The 24,300-nt window shown below is 39.9% G+C and overlaps 1 protein-coding gene across 4 annotated transcripts in view; it reads left to right on the top strand.

The window, feature by feature from the left end:
* Window positions 1–1,080: 1,080 nt before the first annotated feature.
* sytl2a (synaptotagmin-like 2a) overlaps window positions 1,081–24,300 on the top strand; it is a 52,876-nt gene continuing 29,656 nt past the window's right edge. Inside the window, exons 1-4 of one of the 4 annotated variants that reach the window (XM_038272095.1) lie at window positions 1,081–1,146; window positions 1,239–1,332; window positions 13,504–13,578; window positions 15,511–16,068. In XM_038272095.1, coding sequence (XP_038128023.1) covers window positions 1,305–1,332; window positions 13,504–13,578; window positions 15,511–16,068 — 661 coding nt within the window. In that variant the 5' untranslated portion in view covers window positions 1,081–1,146; window positions 1,239–1,304. The remainder of the gene's footprint in view (window positions 1,147–1,238; window positions 1,333–13,503; window positions 13,579–15,510; window positions 16,069–24,300) is intronic. The other 3 variants (XM_038272096.1, XM_038272097.1, XM_038272098.1) reach the window with 3 other exon arrangements.

The raw sequence follows: 24,300 nt of genomic DNA, 5'->3' as shown, positions 1-24,300 counted from the left end.
TGCTGCAAAGATATGTTCATCCTGATGGCTCCTGCCATCTATGTAGGTTATGTGTATTCTACATGTTGTTCAAAGTGTACTTGACATGGTCAACGTGTTCTTAACATGTTTTCAAAGGCAGACTCAGTAACACAGGGGCAAACCACGTGCAAAACATGTTAATTACGTGTTCTCTACATGTCAGAAATCATTTGTGTTCTTGAACTATTTGGCTTTCCATAACATGCCAAATACAGGTCAACTACATGTTGAAATGATCAGCTGCTTCGAGCAAACCTCCCCCAAGTTACAAAAAGTAGTTTAACCCTACGACTCAGCAGTCAACAGGAAATAAGCAACGACCACCAGCTCAAATTAGGCAAGAGTTGAATGGCTCATAATCACATAAAATCAACATGTAGTTGACGTGTATTTGACATGTTGTCAACGCGTAATTGTTGTGTTATCAACGTTTCTTAACGAGCTCTCAACCTGTCAACTACTTTTTAGATTGAAAGGCGAAGACAACTAGTTAACAATACGCAAACAGCACGCCAAACAAAGGTTATTCACGTGTTTTCTGCTTGTCAGAAACCATGTGTTATTGAACCATTTGGCTTTCCATAAAGCAAAAACTGTGGTTCAAATATTTACTTGCCCTATGGCAAAAGTTGCTCTGGCTTCAACTCACCAAATGAAAATTAAGTCGCATTTGGCAAGTGTCGAGCATTAATTTTGGACCCTTCCTTCAGTCATTATAACCTGAAACTGTTCACAATAACATAATCGTCAAATGAAAAGTTTACTTTTCCTTTTCTTTAAATATTACATTTTGATAACCGATAATTCACACAAAGTGCTTCTCTTTAATAATTACAGCATCAAAAAGCATGTTGAAACCAGCAGTGAATTATAAATCTCACATTTAATCCTGTGCTTTCTGATTTTGATCACCTCCGACGCTACATTTAGCACTACATTTCTTGTTATGTGTTTTTAGAAGCAAGTGTTAGTAAAACAAATTCAATGTTAGGGTTGTGAAAAGGTAAGTTTGCAGATGCTATAATGACAAAGATAAACACTTTTCCCTCTAACAGGTATCAAAACAGTGATTTACAGGAAACTTCAAGCAATGCTGCAGAAGTTGTGTTACAATCAAGGCCTAAAGTAGGTCAACAGTGAATCACCTTAAAAAAAAGCAATAAATGCTGCTTGTTGGTTTTGATGTTTCATTCAACATTTCCTCTTTTCTTTTAAAGTGGAGACAAAATCAATTTAACAGCGAACACACAGAGGCTATTAATAGCCAGCAATTGGATGGAGAGATGGATCTGACCCTATCAGAAAACAAGAGTGAGTAATACAAAAATGTATCTCTAAACCTAATAAAATCCTGTACATATCTTATTTCTATACATTTTAGGGAAGGGGGTTTAACCAAGTATTAATGACAGTTTTTGTAGGAGCCTAAATGCAGTTTTTTTTAGTTAGAATATTTATTTTTATTTATTTAAAAATATGCAAATTAAGTAAGATAAATATTGTTTGTGATTTAATGATTCAAAGGGATTTAAAAGGGTTGAAAAATGCTATTTGCATGCGTACAGTTCATTGATATTGTGTGAGTAAGATATGATTTTTTTGTGACATTTAAAAAATAAAAAAATTGAAAGTACAATTCAGAATGGGGGAATAATTTTACAAGTTATCATAGGTATACATCAGCTATGAAAGATAAAAAAAACAACAAAAAAAACAATGGAAAATTACAGTTTAGGATTTCTGAAAAATGTGTTTGCACAATACTTCCTAGCTTAACCTTTATTGGCAATGACAGAGTCAAATGTTTCCCATAAGTCTTCACCAGGATAGTGCATAGCCTATTGTAGCTAGTATTTTTCTTCAGTGATCTTTTGAGGCTACCATTTTGCAACAGAGACTTTCAACTCCCTCCATAATACTCTTACTTGGTACAGGTCTGAAAACTGACTTGGTCCCCATAGGACCATGAGATGTTTTTGTTAAGAGCCTCTTCTTAGTTGCCTGATTGAAGCATTTGGGATCATTTGGAACTTTTTCATATTCTTGACATAAATTTCTCTCCTGCAGATGTGTCACGTCAGATTCAACAAACGTTCCTAACTTTAGTAAATGGTCCTGAATCCAGGGTCGGGAACCCAAACTGTTCAAAAACAAATCTGTCTATAACTTGGAAATTTGAAAGTCTTATCGTATGGCAACATTTGGGAGGGAAAAAATTTAAAAAAGTTCCAATCCCTGCATCTGTCATGATGTTACTAAGTTCAGACCCATCAGAGCACCACCTGCTCGATACGTGAATAGTTTTCCATGCATTGCAACAGAACTAGCAGCATCAGTTGTCATGATCATGGCGCTAATGACTGATGATGATGATTAGTCATTTCATTCACCTGCTGACCTCTGCCTAATTCTCATTACCGTTTATCTGATCCACCTGCTCCAGCCTCCATTTAACCAACCTTCAACCCGTCATCAGTGCCAGATTATTCAAAGCTTTGGTGAGAGTTCTCTAGCGTACCTGGGGTGTTTCTGATTGCCTGATCCTGAACCGCTCTGTCTCTGGACCTCTGAGCCTGCCTGCCCCCCTTTCTGATCTGTTTGCCTGACCTGTCCTCGGAGTCCTGCTGGATTCTACCTGTGTAGTGAACCTGGAACTGACTCCAGACACCATTCTGGACTTCTCTTCGGTACCTCTTGTTATCTCTGATCTCCTGGTTCTGCATCCTCAACATAGCCTTGACAGTGGCTTTGGCCTCGCCCTCTGGATTATCCTGCCTTTCTTTGCCTGCCCGAATCTGATCTCCTGCCTGTTCTTTGACCTCTGGGACTTCAGCACCTGGGGCTCTCTGTGCGCTGCCGGTTGCTTCTTGTTGGAAGCCCACCGGCTACAACCAACCTTACCCTCTGGCCATGGACTGAAATTTAATACCAGGTTAGTGACTAACACATTCACGTCCAGATAGACGTGGTCACTAACCTGTGTTTTCCTCCTGCAGAGGTTCCTTAGATGCCAGTGTTGTCCTCTACACTTGCGTCTATATTAGATATCTTTTGAAACCGTCTCTCTGCCTTGAAAACTGGATACTTTTTTTCAGAGCCTGAGAGTATGGAGAGCCATTTCAGCCAAAATTAAATAAATAAATAAATGGGTGAAATAAATAAAAAATGAGTAAAATAAATCAAAAAATGAAGAAAATGAGTGAAATAAATACAAAATGTGTTAAATAAATAATTTAGCTTTTTCATTAAACCAATTTTTAATTTATTTATTTTTCATATTATCAATTTCCCAATTTCTCTTTTTCATTTATCTATTTGTCATTTATCCCTTTATCCATTTACCCATTTTTCATTAATCTAATTTTCATTTAACCACTTTTCAATTTCCTTTTTCCATTAACCTGATTTTCTATTTCCCAGTTTCATTAATCAATTTCTCATATATCCCTTTTTTTACTTACCCATTTTCTTTTATCTATTTTTCATTTACCCATTCTTCATTAATCTCTTTATCTATTTACCCATTTTTCATTAATCTATCTTTTAATTTAACCACTGTTCATTTTCCTTTTTCCATTAACCCGATTTCCTATTTCCCGGTTTCATTAATCAATTTCTCATATATCCCTTTTTTATTTACCAATTTTTCTTTGATCTATTTTTCATTTACCATTTATTTGAAAAAATTTTAATTTTCCCATTTTCCAATTTCCCTTATTCATTAAGTATTGCCTTATTTTTTAATTTATCACATTCTATTTTCCCCTCTTCGCTTCTGCTTTAATCTGATAATGAGGGGCGGGGTCTTCAAGCTACAATGGCAGCCTATTGGTTGGTTAGATGCAACTGCAGCGCTCACCAAGTGGAGTTTTGCAGATGAAATTAAATTCTTAAATCTATCTTTGCTCTCCTGTAAATTATCCAGAAGTGATGCAATCACACTTTTTCTCTCACTGCCAACTTTGTGATTGGTTGCAAATTTAGCATGCCTTACCTGTAAATGCTTTTCCAAACTACTCTTTTTATTTTATTGCAACTTCTCATTACAGAGCACACATGCAGGCAATTCTCCTGCATTAGTAATGAAAGCAAATGATTTGGTCCATTCTTCTTTGAATCCTCAGCTAAATTTTTTGCCCTTTGGGATGCATGACCCAAGACTGACTCGCAGCTTTCTTTACAACAGCCACCTTCTTGGCACCTTGCCATGCTGAAATGTGTGCTGCAGGCTATGATGCAAATTTTCCTTGACAGAAATGTTTACATTTATTGTTTAAATGTATTTATTCTACAAATTTTATACGGCATTGGAAAACATAATTAATGTTTGTTTGACCTCCTGCACACCATACTAAAACAAAAAAAATCCATCCTTTTCAGTTTTCATACATTTTGTCATGATTTTATCAAGAGGTCGGACCCACATGCAGAGAGACCAATCCAGAGAGATCAGGGGAAAGGTTTAACAGGTTTATTCAGGAGTTTGTGTTAAATCCAGGATTGCTCTGAACACTGCTCAACCGGAACTGAAAGGTGAGGGGAAGACACTGCGGTTAGTTCAGGCTCAGTAGGAATTTTGATTCTGGAACTTGAAGAGGAGAATTTGGGAGATAACTCACATTTCCAGAGAAGTTGCAGACTCTTAGATTCCAGTCTGTGTACGGGAGTTTTAGTGTTTGTCTGATTCGGTGGAGGGCGGACAGAGTTTACCCAGAATGCGGTTGTTAGTAGGTGAACGGAGAAGCTGACTGCCGCTCAGATTTCCTGTGGTACTTGAATGGGTCGTAGTGGAGATGAATCCCTTTCTCAGGGTGAAGCTCAAATGATCTCTGAAGGGAAAGTGGATTCAAACCTCCAGTTTGAATCCTTAACTCAGTTTGAAGCTTAGATGATCCTTCCAGGGAGAGAAGGTCCGAAACATCCAGTTTGCAAGATGACCTCCTGCCGAGAGGCAAAGACAAGAACAAGATTAAAACTCAGGTTGACAAGAACTCAGTTTGACTCAGCAAAACTCAGCTTGGCTAGAGTACCCAAAACTGGCACTCTAGCTCGAGGTAGTGGCAGTCAGCAGCTTAAGAGCGCTCCGTTAATGAGGTAACTCACAGCAGGTGTGTAGAGAGGTGGACCAGAACCAGGCGCCTCCTGGTGGAGGAAGGGAGACAAACGCAGAAAAAAAAACATACACAGACAGGAATCCTGACACATTTTTAAAAAAGCTCCAGGGAGCTGCAAGGGGGGAGCTAAAATGTCGCATGCGGCTCTGGAGCCGCAGGTTGCCGACCCCTGTCCTAAATGATCCTTGTAAATATAATGTAGACCACCTGTGTGTAAGTGAGCGCTTTCCTGTGAAAAGTAAATTTGCATAATTACTGACCCAATATTGCCATATCAGGTATGGCTTCTCACACTTGTCAGGACCTCATTCACAAAAAAAGGCTTTAGAAACAAGAAAAGAATTTTACAGGTTTGGAGATTAAGGTTGTGCTGACTAAGAGCAGAGCAGCAGATTTAAAGGACCAGTAAAAGCCAAGGAGTGGGAAATAAAGTGCAAGAGCTTTACATGATGTAGTTGGACTTTTACAGAAGTAAAAATAAAATGAAACAATGATAATAAAAATAAAACTCCTTTCGTTGAGGCGAGAGGTGCAATACTGTATATGATGTTAAATGCTTAATATTGGTTAAACATCAACCAACACCAAAACAATCTGCTAAATCTCCTTTTAATACACATGCTCATGTGTAGCCTACAATCCGGACCCCATCAGTCAGGCTTTCATCACATTCTCCGTCTCTCTCATACAAATTCACAGACCCAAGTATTCCATATTTAGTGTAATAACAAACCAAGGAGCTGCATGGGAGTGAAATGATTGCAAGTCTGTTAGAGGAGTTTCAAGCAGCAACACGCTGCTGAGCTCTCTATCCATTTTCTGTTCCAGATGTTCTTTCAGCTTATTCTCTGACTGTTCTTTCTTTTGATAAAATGACAAAAAATTAAACCACTCTCCTCTGGGTAGCGACATGCCAGCTGCAGGTGCAGTAACTAGTAGTTCTGTCTAGAGTCCTGCAAAGGTCTGATTTTTCAGAACTGTATCGGTCCGCACTTGTTAAGTTCAGAACCGAGACCTGACCATTACCCGTAATTATCCCCATTTAAAAACGCGGGACCGGGGGGTGAGTCATATGTACCCGCTGTCCCACATTCGAGTCCGGCCCTGCTGACTATTGCCAAATGTCTCTCCCACCTCTTCTAACCCACTTTACTGTCTCCATACTACCCCCATTTAAAACCCATCCAGGCACACAAGGAGCCCTAAAAATTAAAGTGTGACCCAACCCTAAATCCACTTTGATCATCACATTTTGTTTATTTATACCAGTGCCTTCACCCTTGAAATAATATAGGTTTTTGGTCTATCTGCAGATGTACATTTTACATGGGTACCTGCCCGATACCTGCCACAGTGCAGGACTCTGCTTCTGTCATCAGGCAAAAATTTTTGTATTTATAAATGCCGAGTTGCATTATATAAAGTTACATAATATGTAATGATTTAGGCTAACAAAAATTGACATTTGCTTCTAAGTAAACAAAATTTTGTCCTTCAGTGAAAAATTAGGCTTAAATAACAGCTGACTCATTGCGCAAGAGTTCTATCCCCCCCAAACACCAGACGTCATATAGACATTGATGTTTAGGCCAAATCTGGTCAGTCTGTCATAGTCTTCATTTAGTCCAAAAATCTTTTTGAAAATTGGGCTTTTTGGTAGGTCTGATTTAGTCCCACTTTAGTCCAAGAATAGACGTTAAAAACCCAGGTTTCAATGTCTTTGCAATGTTTGAAAATTACAGTTTTTTGCCTTTCACTTAAATGTTGTGTTGTTTGGATTAAATCATGTCTTTTCAATGTTTTTTCTAACAATTTTTGCTCTATGGGGTAAAGTCTGGAGCCCTCATAAAGAAGATTACAGAAAAAAGATTTAGTAACAAGTTTTTTTTTTTAACAAAGTAAATGTTTAGTTTGGAGCTAAATATTTATTTAAAAAACAAAATATTTCATTTGCAAACTAAATATTTAGCTCCAAGTTAAATGAATGAATGACATAGTGAAAAAAACGGCTCCCCATACAAAAGCCTATCTATCTATCTATCTATCTATCTATCTATCTATCTATCTATCTATCTATCTATCTATCTATCTATCTATCTATCTATCTATCTATCTATCTATCTATCTATCTATCTATCTATCTATCTATCTATCTATCTATCTATCTATCTATCTATCTATCTATCTATCTATCTATCTATCTATCTATCTATCATCTATCTATCTATCTATGTATAAAATTAGGGTAGATCACGGTTTCTTTTTTTCTCAAGTACAGAATGTAAGTATTCAAGATCATAAGATTAACCGGAGCATTACAAAAACACATTCCAAACCTTAATCTCTGCCACATGACTCAGGGACACAAGTGGGGGAAATAATACATGAAGGAAAGAGCCAATGCATATGATGAAACTTAGCATGAAGCACAACTAAGCAAATTACTAGGGGTGATCATTTTCTTTAAAATTTGTGATCATACTTCCAAATTTACATTAACTCCCTTTTTAAACAGATGTAATTTTAAATATGTATTATCATTAGGGAGTATTCCTCCTTACAATGTATTGCATTGTAGCTGTTCATCATGCTTTATATTTTCTGATCATTTCACAGATCAGGAAAAGGTAACTTGAGTATAAAAAAAACAGATTAAAATGTAAAAATGAATCTTTAGATTTATTTTTTTTATTAAAAAAATAAAACAAGGCATGCATTTAAGATGGATAATTCATCTCTTTGATATATGAAAACAAATACCTTAAACACATCCATTTTCTAAATAGGCCTATCTGAAATTTTGAAAAGAAAAAGAAAAAAAAAGTCATCATTCCAGTCCATAACCTAAACACATTTTATGACATTTTGAGATATGTAAGTAAAACATTGATGGGCATAGCAAGCAACACCTGCTCCTTTTGGTAGACATTCTCTTCTCCAGAGGAACAGTCGGACCTGCTGGTGTTACACCTTGTAAAGGGGAATAATAAAAAAACATAGATGAACACTGAGTTACTTCTGTGGACAAGCAGGAGAAAGACGTTTCCCCTTCTTCAAATCAGACACAACCAATCAAGACAAGATTGAAAAACAAACTCCTAAAACTCAAATCTGGAAAGTTATCAGTCTTTAAATAGAATAAATAATCATAGTAAGAAAAGTATGATGGAGTATTATGGCCAGGCTACAGAATTGTTTTTGTTTTTATATGCGAGAATAAAAAATAAATGAGAATAAAACATTATAAGAATAATGTTGTAACACTATAAAGTCATAGTATTATGAGAATAAGTCTTAATATTACACGAATAAAATCATTACCTTACGAGAATAAAGTTGAAAAATTACCTGAATTAAGTCCTCTTACCAGAACCCGTTTCAGAAAGAAAGCCTGAGCATGCTTTCTTCGGTACAAACAGTCATTTGGACAATTGTTTCAAAGTTGATACTGCTAATAATTTGATGCTGGTTTGGTAATTACTTTATATGTTCCTTATTTGGCAAACCAATGCCAAAGTATAACTTTGTAAGATGCTCGACATTCCTCATATTAGGGAAGACAGTGCTTCTTGTCACAAAATACAACTTTATTTTCATAATATTATGACTTTATTCTCATAATATTTTGAATTTATGCAGTACTGAGATCTAACAAGACAAGTAGAGATACAAGTCCATTATCTGAGGCCATGAGAATATCATTAGTGACTTTCACCAGAGCTGTTTCAGTGCTATGATGAGCTCTAAAGCCAGACTGAAACCCTTCAATAAGTTCATCATTGTGTGAGTGGTCACATACTTGTTTGGCAACTACTTTCTCAACATTTTTAGATAAGAAGGGAAGATTGAATATAGGTCTATAATTGACCAAGTCATCCGGGTCAAGAGATACATTTTTGAGTAAAGGTTTAATTACAGCTATCTTAAAAGCCTTTGGTACATATCCCTGTAACAGGGATTGGTTAATCACATCTAAAATGGAGATGGAAATCAGAGGGAATCCTCCCTAAATTACCTGGTTTGAACTGGATCCAACATACATGTTCATGGCTTAGATGAAGACAATAGTTTTGCTAACTCTGAGAGTTCAGGTGGAACAGTCTAAACCCAGTTCAGATTTTATGCTTCCCTCAGATGTTACCTCATCCTCCAGAGATAAACCAATTGAAGTTAGAGGGGTGCTAATGATCTTACTTTTAATAGAATCCCATAAAATCATCAATGCTTAGAGCAGGTGGGATGGACGTTTTAACAGAGCTATGGCTCTGGGTGAGTTTGGCAAGTGGTTTAAAAAGAAATCTAGGTTTATTCTTATTCCCCTTTATCAGGAGAAATATGTTGCTTTTGTTTTATGAAGGGTCCTGTTATACAGCAGTAAACTGTTTTTCCAGGCAAGGTAGGATTACCGTAGGCATTTAGAGCACCATTTTCTCTCCAGTTTCCTAGCATTTTGCTACAAAGTGTGCAGCTCTCCATTAAATCATGGAGCCAGCTTTCTATTTTTAAAGTGCCCCTTTTTCAAAGAGGCTACATTGTCTAAAGTGGTACACAGAGAACTAGCAACCCTGTCAATGTAATCATCCATTTATGAAGGGGAATAATTGAATGTTTGCCCTCTGCAATATTATTCAGTGATATAGAGGAGATGGAAAGTGGAACAGATTGTTTAAAATGTATAACTGCATGATCTGATAATGATCTACTCAAGTGAAATCTTCTTTTGGGGGAGGAGAACTCTATTACAGTAATCCTAAAGGTTATTAAGAAGTGGTCAGAGAGGACAGGGTCGTGAGGAAATACTGTTATTTCTTCACATTCAATGTCATGTGTCAGCACAAGGTCCAAAGTATGAAGATGATAATGTGTGGGGCTATTCACATTTTGAACACTATGATGACCCCGTTAGTATTTAACACCACATCAGAAAACTCATCTAAAATTTCAGAGTAAGGAACTGGTGGATGATACAACTAAAAAAAAAAGAACAGGTTTTGTTGCTTTGCAAATTTGGTGAGGGTAACTAAGGGTTAAATGTTTAAATGAGTTGGAATTATTAACAGCCTTTGGAGTAATCAGTAAGTCAGATTGAAAGAGTGTTGCTACTAGGGTGAACATGTTTTGATTATAAAAAGGAGGACATTTTGCCCAGGCTAGATACAGATTTGACAGGCTGCTCAGAGGAAATGAACATGCTTTAGTGAAAATACTGGATTATGATAGGGTATAGTTTTACTGCTCCGAGGTTAATCCCATCTGTTGAAACCTCACAATACTTGATTTATTTGAGTGCTTCATGAGTTACTTTAACAGAATGGGACTCTACAATACCACTGACAATGCTCTCGGTGTTGGTGCAAGCACTACTATTTTGTTTATTTAAGCGTTACAGTCTGATTCTTTTTTTTAGCAAGGTGCTCCTGCAATCCATGGGCCTGTAGCTGTTGTGGTGTTTCACAGTATGAAATGCTATTGCACCTTCAGCTGTATTTGCAGCATCCTCTGTTTTCCCAGATCTAAGTCAATTTTGCAAAAGAGGGCTCTCCTCCCACGGCTTTTTTATGATTTTCATTGTCCATGTGAGCTTTGAGATCTGCAGCATCTTTTTTGTCGTGACCGGGACAGTATGTGCAACATTTTTTTTGCAGTTCTTCTGTCAAGCTGCACTTTCATTTCAGCATTTTGTGTCCCATGCTGGTTGCTCTGCTCCAGGGGCGTTGCTAGGCACAAAGCTTTACTGGGGCACTGGCCCCCTACTGCATATGCCCCTCCTTCCATACATAAATACAGACAAGCACACTGCCCCACCCTGATACATTCCTACCAAAATTACCAGTTGAGATATTAATGAGTATAAGAGCATATTTGTTTTAACAAACATGAACATTTTCAACATTGCAGCTATAAAAAATAAGACATCACCAACTTTGACAAATAAAAAGTTTCCTTATACACATTCTGAAGTAATCATTAATTCCTAGGTTTCAGAGTTTTAGTTCAGGGGAAAGATTAACTCAATCCGAACTAAGTTTTTCTTTTATTTTTTGAGCATTAAAGTGTACCTCCTATTTATCATTTTTGCAAAGTGGTCAATCACTTGTGACTCAGCTTAGAAAGTTCTTCCTTTTCAACTGATAAAATAGCAAGATGATGGAGCCTGTCTTGTCCCATTGTGCACCTCAGCCAAGTGTGGATCCTTCTCAACACACTGAATGAACTTTCACAACTCCAGCTGTTAATTGTGATTGTGAGGGAGATCTGGATGACCTGCGCTAGTGTGGGGAACATGGTGTTATCAAGCAAGTTGAAAACACACTGCATATCCTTGATGACAAGGCTTTCTTTTCAACCAGGAAAAGCTCAAACCATTTTGAATTAAATTAGTTTTTTTTACTCCAAATTTGTGCTGGGGATAGTGGGACAACTTCACTTGTTTAGGACCATCATGCTTTCCCCCTAAGTCACTAATGTCCCCTTCTTGTTTGTGGACGCTGGTTGTTGCTCCCTCATCACCTTCATGGTCCTGTCTCTCCTGTCCTTCAACTGTCTCTTGCCTGTCAGTCTCGCCTCCTCCTCCCTTTCCTACTCCAGCACCTTCATTCTCATTCTCTAGAGCAAACATTAAAAAACGTAAATTTATAATTATGTAAATATCTATCATATTGCTTATAACGTTGCTAATGTAACTAGTTAGCTTAAATCACTAATTCATTACGGGACCTTACCTCCCTCTCTCATCTTGTTTTACTGCTTCCCTGTCTCTGCTTCGTGTGAGGAATTTCCTGATATCCATCTACAAACCAATGCAGTCATTTTCAGTTAGTAGCCTATAAATCATGTGGTTTCACTGGGAAAATAATAAAATTGACAGGTAAGAAACGTTATCAGAACTAAAAATGCGTCGCGGCCGCACAGTGTCCCATCCAAAACAGTTGAGAGCTGCGTGTTAGTTTACCTGCAGTTCATGCAGTGACATGCGCTGACGTGGGGGCGCTATTACATCCTCAATTTGGAGTTACCAACACACTTACTGCGCATTTGAGTAGAAATATACGTCTCCTCCCGTTGGAATTATCTAAATTGATGCATTCAAAAAATGTATCACTGTTGCAAATATTCATGAGATTTATACTGGGGCACAGCTCATTTATACTGGGGCACGTGCCCCAGTAAATGGGGTCTGGCGACGCCGATGCTCTGCTCCCTGTCTGTGTGTGGGTGTCTTGGTAGACCCTCCCACAAGGGAGTCCTTTGAGGATTTAGTCAGGCAACAAAGTATCGTAGTATTCTGTGCAAAGCAGAAGGCAATTTAATCATACAAATATGGTCCCATTAAAAACAGTGAAAATCAGACAATTTTATGAATTCATAATGCCCCTCTGGAAGACCCAGACAGAATGTAATAAGTGGACATGTCTGGGCAAAAGAGGACATTTGGTCACCATAATTTCCCCTCCTCCACCTCGTACACAATTTCGGGGTATGTGAAAAATCTAATAACTAGAGGGAGTTTCCTAATTTATGCTCTCATAATCCACTTGCTGGAGCCAAGTCTCTGTAAGCCAGCATTAATCAATTTGATTATCACAAATCAAGTCATTAACAAACAGACCTTTTGAAGAAAGAGATCCTATGATAAATAAACCACATAAAATAGTCTTAACATGTTCCCAACTAGGATTTATTTTAATTAGATTATTATGACATACTCCTGAAGAATTCTTTTCAAATTTATTTGATTTTGGTAATCTGCAACCCATTTCGGTGAGGTTATTGCTTTTTCTCATGGCAGCAGGTTGGTTTCAATAGTATTTTCAGATAAATGAACTTATCATTTGAAAAACACTTTATTTTTCTAGGTATTTTTCTAGGTATGATCAACAATTTATGTGTGAATAAAAAAAATGTAGAATTCATTAAGGGTTAACAATACGTCAAAGGCAATATTTGGCTTTTGCTTTATCTAAGGCTTATATTATATTAAAAGTATTATTACTTGATTGTAGGGATTTAAAAAATCACACAATTTATTTGAAATGGAATTAGTACCATACCAAACTTCCTTTAGCTTTTTCTTGTATTGTTCTTTAATTTTTCTTAAATTAAGTTGTGTTTTGCTGTAAATGGGTTAAATTACACACCTCAACCATACTGTACCCCTGTGAGAACAGCCACACAAAAGTCGACTGTACTCTCCTTTTCATTGGCAATCTTGAGGGGCATTGAGGGGATTGACAGGTTACAATATAGTTTGCCAGTCCATAACAGCAGAACAGAAAATTGTCTCACTCTTTAAGAAATCATAAACAAGTTGAAATATTAGCCATTGTTTAAAACTAAGATCTTCAGTGTGTTGCTTTTCTTTTCTCAGCTGTTTCAGAGCAGTATTATCCAGAACCACTGATTACAACAGAGTCGGGATTAGTTTTGGCTGCACATAAGCGAGGTGAGTTCAGTGAATATAAGTCTTAGAAATATTGACTACGGCCTCCAAGACACAACATTTTCTCTCTTAAGATCTATTCACTAACCAAACTAATGTTGAATGACATCTCAAAAAAGCTGTCATATCGTTCATCTTCTAATAGAATTATGGACATACCTTAGATCAGCAAAACAAAATAATTTGAATTGAAACAGAATAGAATTGAAATGAAGTAGATTTGAAATGTCCTTGAGTGTCCCTCAGTGAGTACATTCACCTAGGTAAATATACATTTTCCAAATACCTCTTCTTTGGCTAGGTAAATAGCAACTGAAAGCATAGAAATACACACAAGGCTAAAAAGATATTAAGAGAACAAAATTCCCCAAGTTAGATCATACTATGCAAAGAAAAAAAAAACAAATTACAGAAAAGAAAATCCTTCTGACCCATATCCGATTTTTTGCCAATATGCGACCTGTATCTGATAATTTTATCAGAGTCTGAACAAATTAAAAAAAAAATTTCCACTGTGACACAGGCCACTTGGCCCTGTGGTTCTGAATCCGATACGAATCTGATGTTTTCAAATGCGCCCGAAGTCTGAACAGCCGGGTCGCATTCATCCGATCTGATCTCAGTTAAGATTCAACAAAGGTCCCTTTTCCGCATCTTGCTACGCAAGAGCAGGGAGAAAAACAACAACCAACTACAATATTATTTTCAACCTTCTTTAAATGATTGTGCCATTGATGCTCTGGCTGAGGTTGCGAAAGAAATGAAAGATCGCTAGATTAGCTCCAGCAATACTGTCCATGGTTACTTCCGTAACCACAGACCACGCTTGCTTGTGACATCATTACATCCTTTACATGTGGGACACTCATGTTGTGTGAATGCAGTTCACACAGGAGATCACATACAGGTTGCATATATATGGAAATGTGAATGACCACTTAAAAGAATTGAATTTCACTTAAAATTCGGAATTGAGCATCAAGGCTTCAGTATGTGAACCTTAGGGATGTCATGTTTTTATTGATAATGACAGAAGTGTGCTGGTGAAGATTGTTACGTTCAAAAATGTAGGTTCGTAAAAGAGAAACTGAGTCCGCACAGAATAGGGATTAATGGCTTCTGCAGAAGGAGAGAGCCACATTCAGCTACATCTGCTCTCTGGTGGGTTTCCTCAGCAGAAGCCTTTTTATTAGCAGATCATAACACATGGGGTGGGTTACAGAATAGAGTGTTCTTCTGACAAGGCAATTGATCAGGTCATGGGACAAAATGCTCCTTCTGATTGAATCACAGAATAGAGTGGTCTCCCGATAACCATGATTATCCATGCACAAACATCAGCAATTTTCTACCAATGTTGCATGACAGTTTGCAGTCAACAGAGTTAAGCATCTCGTTTCTTCAAAGTTCCATATGCACATACATTAACTTTATAATCATCATTGAATAAACCCGACAAAGATCCTCAGTCATTTAGTTCATACTCATTCCAAAAAGTTAAAGGTAATTAGTTTTTCTGACATTTTCAATTGAAAAAAACATCCTGTATGGGAAGCGAAATGTCTTCAAACTTGGAAACAGTCCAGTGGATTATTTTTAAACTTTCTTTGGAATGACAGAAGAGGTAAAGCTTTCTTTATCATGTAAAATAATTTCACCCACACTCTCTGTAGTGTTTTAAACTTAACACTCAAAACAGCAGAAAGTATTTTTTTCTACCATACTTCCACATACAGAGAGGACATTCAAAACAATAGGAGACTTAACCCATTTCAGTACCCAAAAGAATCCAAAAGATTGTCTGTTTATACTAGTCACAGTTAAGGAGCTCTGACAGTAGTGTAGATACACAGTCCCTTATTTAGAAAAGCAATATGTAGGCTTCAATGAAGTCAACAAGAAAAGAACCAATTGAAGGTAAATTTATCTCTCTAGGATCAATCGAGAAGAGCGACGAAGTGAAAAGGAGTCCATTGAAGACCTTGCATCCAAGGGTTCTTCCAAAAGAAACTCCCAAAGAACCCAACCCAGAATCAAATCCCTTCAGAACATTTCCTATAGACCTTAACGTGAAGCCCCAAACCACTGCAGAGCTGGAAAGTAAACCGTCAGCAGGAATGAGACCACGGACGGGATCTTCACAAACAATAATGCCATCAAAATTGAATCCCTCTGAAGACATCACTCCTCCTCCTCTCACTTTAGAGGTAATAGATGGAGAAACGTGTCATGGGCAAGCAAAACAACCAAGCATATCAACATCTACATTTTCTTCAGAATCAAACAAAACTCCAGAGACAATGACACCCTTTACACAACTAGCAAGGGCCTTCATCCCACAGGACAATCAGCATTATCTTGGGCCACAGGAGAAGGCCCACATTCCTTCTTTCCAAGCAGTTGAACACGCTGGTGAAGAGACTGATGCTGCCGACAAAATGATAAAAGCCCCCAGCGCATCATCTGGAAACCAAAGTGATCAGAATTCTCCAAGTATGTATGCTTTTTTTTCTCTTTTTTTTTTAATAAAAAAAACTTTCACATCTAACAGCCTAACAGCCACAAGCAGAGCTTAATCATTGTCCCTGGAAAAGTCTTATACTGAAACTTTAAATTCTTTTTCCACTGAAAATTGCTCAGTCAAATTGACTCACTGAATCCAACAGGCTATGACCTAAAAATGAACATTTGCGATGGTTATTTACATGTTGGGTTTTCATTTTTGTTTGTTCTGATTCATAACATTATTTAGAATGATCAATTTCATGTTTATCTCACTAAGATTTAGATTTATTTAATTATCTGACAGGGCCAGTGTACGCATTAGATTCCTGCAAATGCACTAGAATTAGCCAAAAGTCTATTTTTACATCTGTTGTCCCTGAACAGATCTTAAAATTGTCTCCCTAAAAAGACAACAGTAAGAATTTTGCAGTGAAAAACACAAGTATAAAAAGAAATAAAACAGCTATAACTTTTTAAAACTTGTTTAAAGATACAGAATTATTGTTCACTAGACTACAGATTTTGGGTTATAAAATAGAATAAAACATTCAAATCAAAAATAATTACACTATATACACAGCAGAGACACAAGTACTGACATGACTGATGTGTTATGAGCCAGTTTTTTAGATGCTTTTTAAAAAGAGTGTATGTTGTAAACTATCTTAAGCCTCATTCCCACTGAAATTAGTCATTACTGTAAATAATACAACTTCTTCACACACAGATTCTCTTTTTAACATATTTATCACACTGTACAGAATAAAAATTTTCCACACACTGCTTCTCTTTTTAACATATATCACACTGCACACAATTAACCTTTTGTCTGCTTGTTTCATCACATCCACAAAGTCTTCATCCTCAATGTGTAATGATCTCAGAATATTGGACCCAGAATTCAAGGCGAGACAGGCAGTGGGAAAGTTCAAAGCGTTTATTAAACAAACAGGTGCGCGGGGCTGCTCGTCTGCTGCAGGGCAGATCTCTGCAGGGATGGGAGAATACAGGTCAGTGACTGGATGTGGAGCTGAATACGACTTGGAGCAAAGTCACTGACCTGATTCAAAGTTCAGTCCGTTCGCGGAGGTTTGTCCGCAGAAGCAGCGGGCGACGCCCCCAGAATTCCTAGAGAGTGAGTGGAGCAGGCGCCAGCCGACACCGAGTAGTTGCGGGTCGAAAGCTCATCCTTGATGCTTTCCCGCAGGCCAAAGAAAAAAACATCCATGAGGGCATCCTCATTCCAGGAACAGTCGGCAGACAACAGGTGGAAGTCAGTGATGTACTCCATCACTGACCGCTCTCCCTGTCTGAGAGTCAAAAGTCCCCTGGAGGGAACCCGTTCCTACTACTACAAGCCCACCCGTTCCTACTTCTACAGGTCCACCTGTTCCTACTACTACAGGCCCAACCGTTCCTACTACTACAGGCCCAACCGTTCCTACTACTACAGGCCCAACTGTTCCTAATACTACAGGCCCACCCGTTCCTACTACTACAGGCCCACCCGTTCCTACTACTACAGGCCCACCCGTTCCTACTGCTACAGGCCCACCCGTTCCTACTGCTACAGGCCCACCCATTCCTACTGCTACAGGCCCACCCGTTCCTACTACTACAGGCCCACCCGTTCCTACTACTACAGGCCCACCCGTTCCTACTGCTACAGGCCCACCCATTCCTACTGCTACAGGCCCACCCGTTCCTACTACTACAGGCCCACCCGTTCCTACTACTACAGGCCCAACCGTTCCTACTGCTACAGGCCCACCGGTTCCTACTGCTACAGGCCCACCCATTCCTACTGCTACAGGCCCACCCGTTCCTACTACTACAGGCCCACCCATTCCTACTGCTACAGGCCCACCCGTTCCTACTGCTACAGGCCCACCAGTTCCTACTGCTACAGGCCCACCCGTTCCTACTGCTACAGGCCCACCCGTTCCTACTGCTACAGGCCCAACAGTTCCTACTGCTACAGGCCCACCCTTTCCTACTGCTACAGGCCCACCCGTTCCTACTGCTACAGGCCCACCCGTTCCTACTGCTACAGGCCCACCCGTTCCTACTGCTACAGGCCCACCCGTTCCTACTGCTACAGGCCCACCCATTCCTACTGCTACAGGCCCACCCATTCCTACTGCTACAGGCCCGTTCCTACTGCTACAGGCCCACCCATTCCTACTGCTACAGGCCCACCCATTCCTACTGCTACAGGCCCACCCATTCCTACTGCTACAGGCCCACCCGTTCCTACTGCTACAGGCCCACCCATTCCTACTGCTACAGGCCCATTCCTACTGCTACAGGCCCACCCGTTCCTACTGCTACAGGCCCACCCATTCCTACTGCTACAGGCCCACCCGTTCCTACTGCTACAGGCCCACCCATTCCTACTGCTACAGGCCCACCCATTCCTACTGCTACAGGCCCACCCGTTCCTACTGCTACAGGCCCACCCGTTCCTACTGCTACAGGCCCACCCATTCCTACTGCTACAGGCCCACCCGTTCCTACTGCTACAGGCCCACCAGTTCCTACTGCTACAGGCCCACCCATTCCTACTGCTACAGGCCCACCCGTTCCTACTGCTACAGGCCCACCCAAATCCTACTGCTACAGGCCCACCCATTCCTACTGTTACAGGCCCACCCGTTCCTACTGCTACAGGCCCACCCGTTCCTACTGCTACAGGCCCACCCGTTCCTACTGCTACAGGCCCACCCGTTCCTACTGCTACAGGCCCACCCGTTCCTACTGCTACAGGCCCACCCGTTCCTACTGCTACAGGCCCACCCATTCCTACTGCTACAGGCCCAACCGTTCCTACTGCTACAGGCCCACCCGTTCCTACTGCTACAGGCCCACCCGTTCCTACTGCTACAGGCCCACCCGTTCCTACTGCTACAGGCCCACCCGTTCCTACTACTACAGGCCCACCCATTCCTACTGCTACAGGCCCACCCCGTTCCTACTGCTACAGGCCCACCCGTTCCTACTGCTACAGGCCCGTTCCTACTACTACAAGCCCAACCGTTCCTACTTCTACAGGCCCAACCGTTCCTACTAATACAAGCCCAACCGTTCCTACTACTACAAGCCCTCCAGTCCCTACTACTACAAGCCCAACCGTTCCTACTACTACAAGCCCTCCAGTCCCTACTTCTACAGGCCCACCCGTTCCTACTACTACAGGCCCACCCGTTCCTACTTCTACAGGCCCAACCGTTCCTACTACTAGAGGCCCAACCGTTCCTAATACTACAGGCCCAACCGTTCCTACTGCTACAAGCCCACCCGTTCCTACTTCTACAGGGCCAACCGTTCCTACTACTACAGGCCCAACCGTTCCTAATACTACAGGCCCACCCGTTCCTACTTCTACAGGGCCAACCGTTCCTAATACTACAGACCCACCCGTTCCTACTACTACAGGCCCAACCGTTCCTAATACTACAGGCCCACCCGTTCCTACTACTACAGGCCCAACCGTTCCTAATACTACAGACCCACCCGTTCCTACTTCTACAGGGCCAACCGTTCCTACTACTACAGGGCCAACCGTTCCTACTACTACAGGCCCAACCGTTCCTAATACTACAGGCCCACCCGTTCCTACTACTACAGGCCCAACCGTTCCTAATACTACAGACCCACCCGTTCCTACTACTACAGGCCCAACCGTTCCTAATACTACAGACCCACCCGTTCCTACTACTTATTACAAATTAATTATAAACAATAAAATTTTTTAATAGCCATTCGTCATGGGAGTGGCCATTTTTGCCCAAATATAGTAACCCCTCCCTCCTGCCATCTTCCAGCAGTGGCGTCACGGTGCGGTAAGCCTCGCCCCATTCTCCCCGCTTTACAAGCAAAATCAATGGGAACTACCAGACACATCTGCAATCCACAAGAATGATTGAAGATTTCCAGAGGACCTCACCATTGAAATTCACCAGAGCTATAGTGAAACTGACAATGCCCACGTGCATGGCAGCTGGATGCTGGAATAGATCGGGTCAAAGTGAAAAAATAAAAGAAGTTATTCCACCTTTCTGATTCCTGATCCTCCACTGACAGGTTCGTCGTTGGATTGCCAACTTGAAGAGGGAGGATTTGCCATTGAACTTTTGGCCAGAGAAAAAACACGTAATATGTAGCCAACATTTGGAAGAAGAATGTTTTCAAGATGACTTGGATAATAGCACGTTGTGACAAACACTAGATACAGCACTGGGACTTGATCAACAGCCGATACCGCACCGTTACGTCACAAACCAGTAGGTGGCAGTAGTGTTTTTTGACAAACATGGATGCCTCAAGCACATTCAAATGAAAATTACTCTTAATTAACAACACTTGTCATTTATTGAACAATTCAATTCAGTTTATTTTATTTGACAGTGTTTAATAATTTCATATTTAAAGTACTTTCAGAAGTTTGTATTCTAAATATGACCGGACTTTTCCCTTAAGATGCATTTGCACCAAACATGAAGCCTGTGAAAATTCATCCGCTTTTGCTGCCCCTGATAGTCGCCCAGCCAGCGAAAGCATTTCACATGGATGGATAATTTGCCCAGTGGGTGAAGCCGGCGGCGTCATGGAGTCTTCTGGTCATTGATTTCACCTCATCATGGCAGATTTACAAAGCGACTAGCAGTGCTTTTGACTTTAGAAGTCCGAAAAAAGCTGTTGTGTTCCTAGATTCCCCAGATTACCAGATAGTATGAGTGTGTATGAGGTTTACCACCACCTACTTCAGAAGCTAGGTAAGTTGCTCTTAGCGGCACTTCCAGCTATCCGTTAACCCAGTTCGGTGCCCTGCTGTCCCACATAGGGGGACAAATCACCCAGACAACAGACAGAAGAAGCGGGAAATCAGTGTGAGAAAACCAGCAGAGATAAAACAGCACCAGAACTGGGCTGCCAGCTGTCTGTTGCTTCATTCTGTATCTCTGCTTCTGTCTCCTTGAACCCCAGTCAGCCTCAGCAGATGGCCGCTCACACTTAGCCTGGTTCTGCTGGAGGTTTCTTCCTGTTAAAAGGGAGTTTTTCCTCTCCACTGTCTTAATAGGCATGCTTGGCATGGATTGCCTTCGAGTCAATTAGTCGATGCAATCAACTGGTATTCCGTTGATTTCGTCCTTCATTTTAGGTGCGATTATCTATCTCTGTTACAGGGATATGTACCAAAGGCTTTTAAGGTTGCTCTAATTAAACCTTTACTTAAGAAACCGTCTCTTGACCAAGATGACTTGGTCAGTTATAGACCTATATCCAATCTTCCTTTTTTATCTAAAATTCTTGAGAAAGTAGATGCCAGACAACTGTGCGACCACTTACACTCTCTTAATCTTCTGACATGGGAGCTGGCTCGGAGCTCGTCTGCCTGGCTGTTTCCTGGACGGGGCCGTCTGTGAGTCTGGTTGACAGTTACCTTTTGTATCTATGCTTCTTTTTCTATGTCAGCTTCTGTCTCCTTGAACCACAGTCAGCCTCAGCAGATGGCCGCTCACACTGAGCCTGGTTCTGCTGGAGGTTTCTTCCTGTTAAAAGGGAGTTTTCCTCTCCACTGTTGCTACAAGCAGAGGTGTCAAGTAACGAAGTACTGTACAAATACTTCATTACTGTACTTAAATACACTTTTTAGGTATCTATACATCATTCTATTACTTATTTTTCTTCCTACTTCTGACTTCTACTCATTACATTTTCACACAAGTATCTGCACTTTCTATTCCTTACATTTTTAAAACAAACATTACTCGTCACTCTTGGCTTCGTTTTAATGCAGACGTCACGAATTAGAGGACGGTGGTCTGGATCCGGACCCACCTGCTGGCTAATTCGGACCCAACCTGATTTAAAACATTTATGGAGATGAGAAATGTGCTTCCGGGTCTGTTGAAGTACCAATAGTTTGCATCCAAACTTTTAAATAGACTGTGTTATTTTTTTGAAATATATAAGAATTATGCTTTAATTTGTATTTACCAATCTGTTGTTACTGTATTTTTATTTGACAAACCGGATCTTCTCAACATTCTTTTTTGTGTTTGGTGAGATTGCAATAGCGAATCTTGACCGGAGCGGAGCAGAGCGAAGCAGAGTCTGCACATTTAGAGGATGTTTGGCTCAACCTGCTGCTGTGAAGCAGGATTCTCCACCATGAACAGAATCAACAATAAATCTGAATCCAGGCTCAAAATGAGCACCTTGATATGTGCTTTAGAATGGCTTAGTCTCCATTCAAACCCAGGTTTAAAACCTTGCAGGGCAGCCTGAAGCCCACTGCCAACATTAAGACAGAAAAAAGAAAGAAAAATAACAAACGCTCAGTTCAGGTGTTTTATAAAACATGTGAGTTAGGAAATTGTCTATATACCAAACTGAATGATTGTTGTTATCTACTTTAAAAAAACACTTTAGGTTTTAAAATGGAAACATTTTCAATTTTTTTTTCTATTTTTTTTTTTATTATTTAAACATTCAATGTATAACATGGATGCATAAACACCTTATTTTATTTCAGGGTTAAATTCTGTTTAAATTAACAGACCCTTAAAAATGTGTCTGGACCTTTACTGGTTGATTTTTAATTGGTTCCCCTGGTTTAATTTTTATAAACATTTATTTCCCGTCATGTGCTCCATCCAATGCAGATCATTGGCTCCATCCACATCTAGTGAAAACTAGTGGGATTGGATGAGTCATAGAACCCAAACACTCATTGGTTAGCTAAAGGAAATCATCAGAAGCAAGCAGGTGTTCTTCAAACTGCAAACGTGAATTGTCTATGCCATGCTACAACGTAGGATTCAGAAAAAGATGTTAAAATGTCTGAAAGGTCGGACACAGGCGAGAGCATATCAGGAGATGGAGACGGAGACCAACAAGACCCTCATCCTTGGCCCTATCCCAAAGAATTTTTAGAAACAGTTGAAAAATTGAGCTTTCAGTTCATATAGTGGCATCTGGCTGTTTTTTTTTAAAGGTTACTTTATACTTCAACTTTTACCAGAGTGTTTTTAAACTGCAGTATCTATACTTCTACTTAAGTGACAAATGTGTGTACTTTTGACAACACTGGCTACAAGCATGCTTAGTGTGAGGGATTGCTGAAGAGTCAATGAGTCGATGCAATCAGCTGGTTTTCCTTAGATAGAAAACTTTTAATCAATCTGACTGGATGATCTGGTGAATTGTAAAGTGTCTTGAGATTACATGTGTTGTGAATTGGTGCTATAGAAATAACCTCAATTGAATTGAATAGAAAGCTTGTATGATCTGGATGAATTATTTCTGTAAATGATGTGGCTGAATTGAATTGAATGATGTGGTTGTGTAAAGACCACTGATTTACTGCTGCTCCTGTCTGAGCTCCAGAATGCCACCGTTTCATCATGCCTCTGTTGTCTCTAGTGGATCCTTGTGGATCACCATGCTTTCTCTGGCCAGGCAATTTTCAAGGTGAAGCCTGACAAGCTTGTTAGGGGAGTGGTGGCCTAGTGTTAGGGTGTAGAGCTTGGAATCTTGAGGTTGTGATTTTGAAACCCAATCCCACAGGCTGCCACTCTGGGTCTCTGAGCAAGACCCTTAACCCCTGATTGCTCCTCAGGCTCCCCACGATGGCAGCCCACTGCTCCCCATGGGCATGGGTTAAACACAGAGGTACATTTCTTCAATGTGACAAAAATAGAGTTCAATTATTATAGGCTGCGACTGATCAGTGGACCACAGGAAGGACCACAGAACGATCCTTTTTTTTTTTTTTTTTTTTACAGTGTCCTGCCTGGCAATTTGGCAATAAGAATAATTGTCTTGATGCCAAAAAGAGCCCAACAGATTTTACTTTCACTTGCTTCATGCATATAAATTGCTTTATTATAATTATGCAGGGAGTTTTACAGTTTATATAGACACTGCAATGTAAATACAGCAGAAAAACAGAAGAAGAAAAAGGAAAAAAGAAAAAAAGAGAAAAGATGAAAGAAAGAAGAGATAGAAAGGAGATAATAACAAAACATTTTCCGTCTGCTTCATCACCTGTAACGAGATGAAAAAAGAACAGCACAACTGAAGGACATGGTACAAGACATACAATAAAGCAACACCTTGAAACTATCGCTGAAGTAGTATTATTAAGTCTGACATGTACTCTGTGTTACCTGAAGATATGAATGTGGGGTTTCTGTATGGAAGTGAATCTCAGAG

The sequence above is a fragment of the Cyprinodon tularosa genome, unplaced genomic scaffold, assembly GCF_016077235.1.
Source record: "Cyprinodon tularosa strain WSP-4 unplaced genomic scaffold, ASM1607723v1 ctg818, whole genome shotgun sequence".
Lineage (NCBI taxonomy): Eukaryota > Metazoa > Chordata > Actinopteri > Cyprinodontiformes > Cyprinodontidae > Cyprinodon > Cyprinodon tularosa.
The sequence above is the reverse complement of the archived record's forward strand: the minus strand, read 5'-3'. Positions and strand labels throughout refer to the sequence as shown.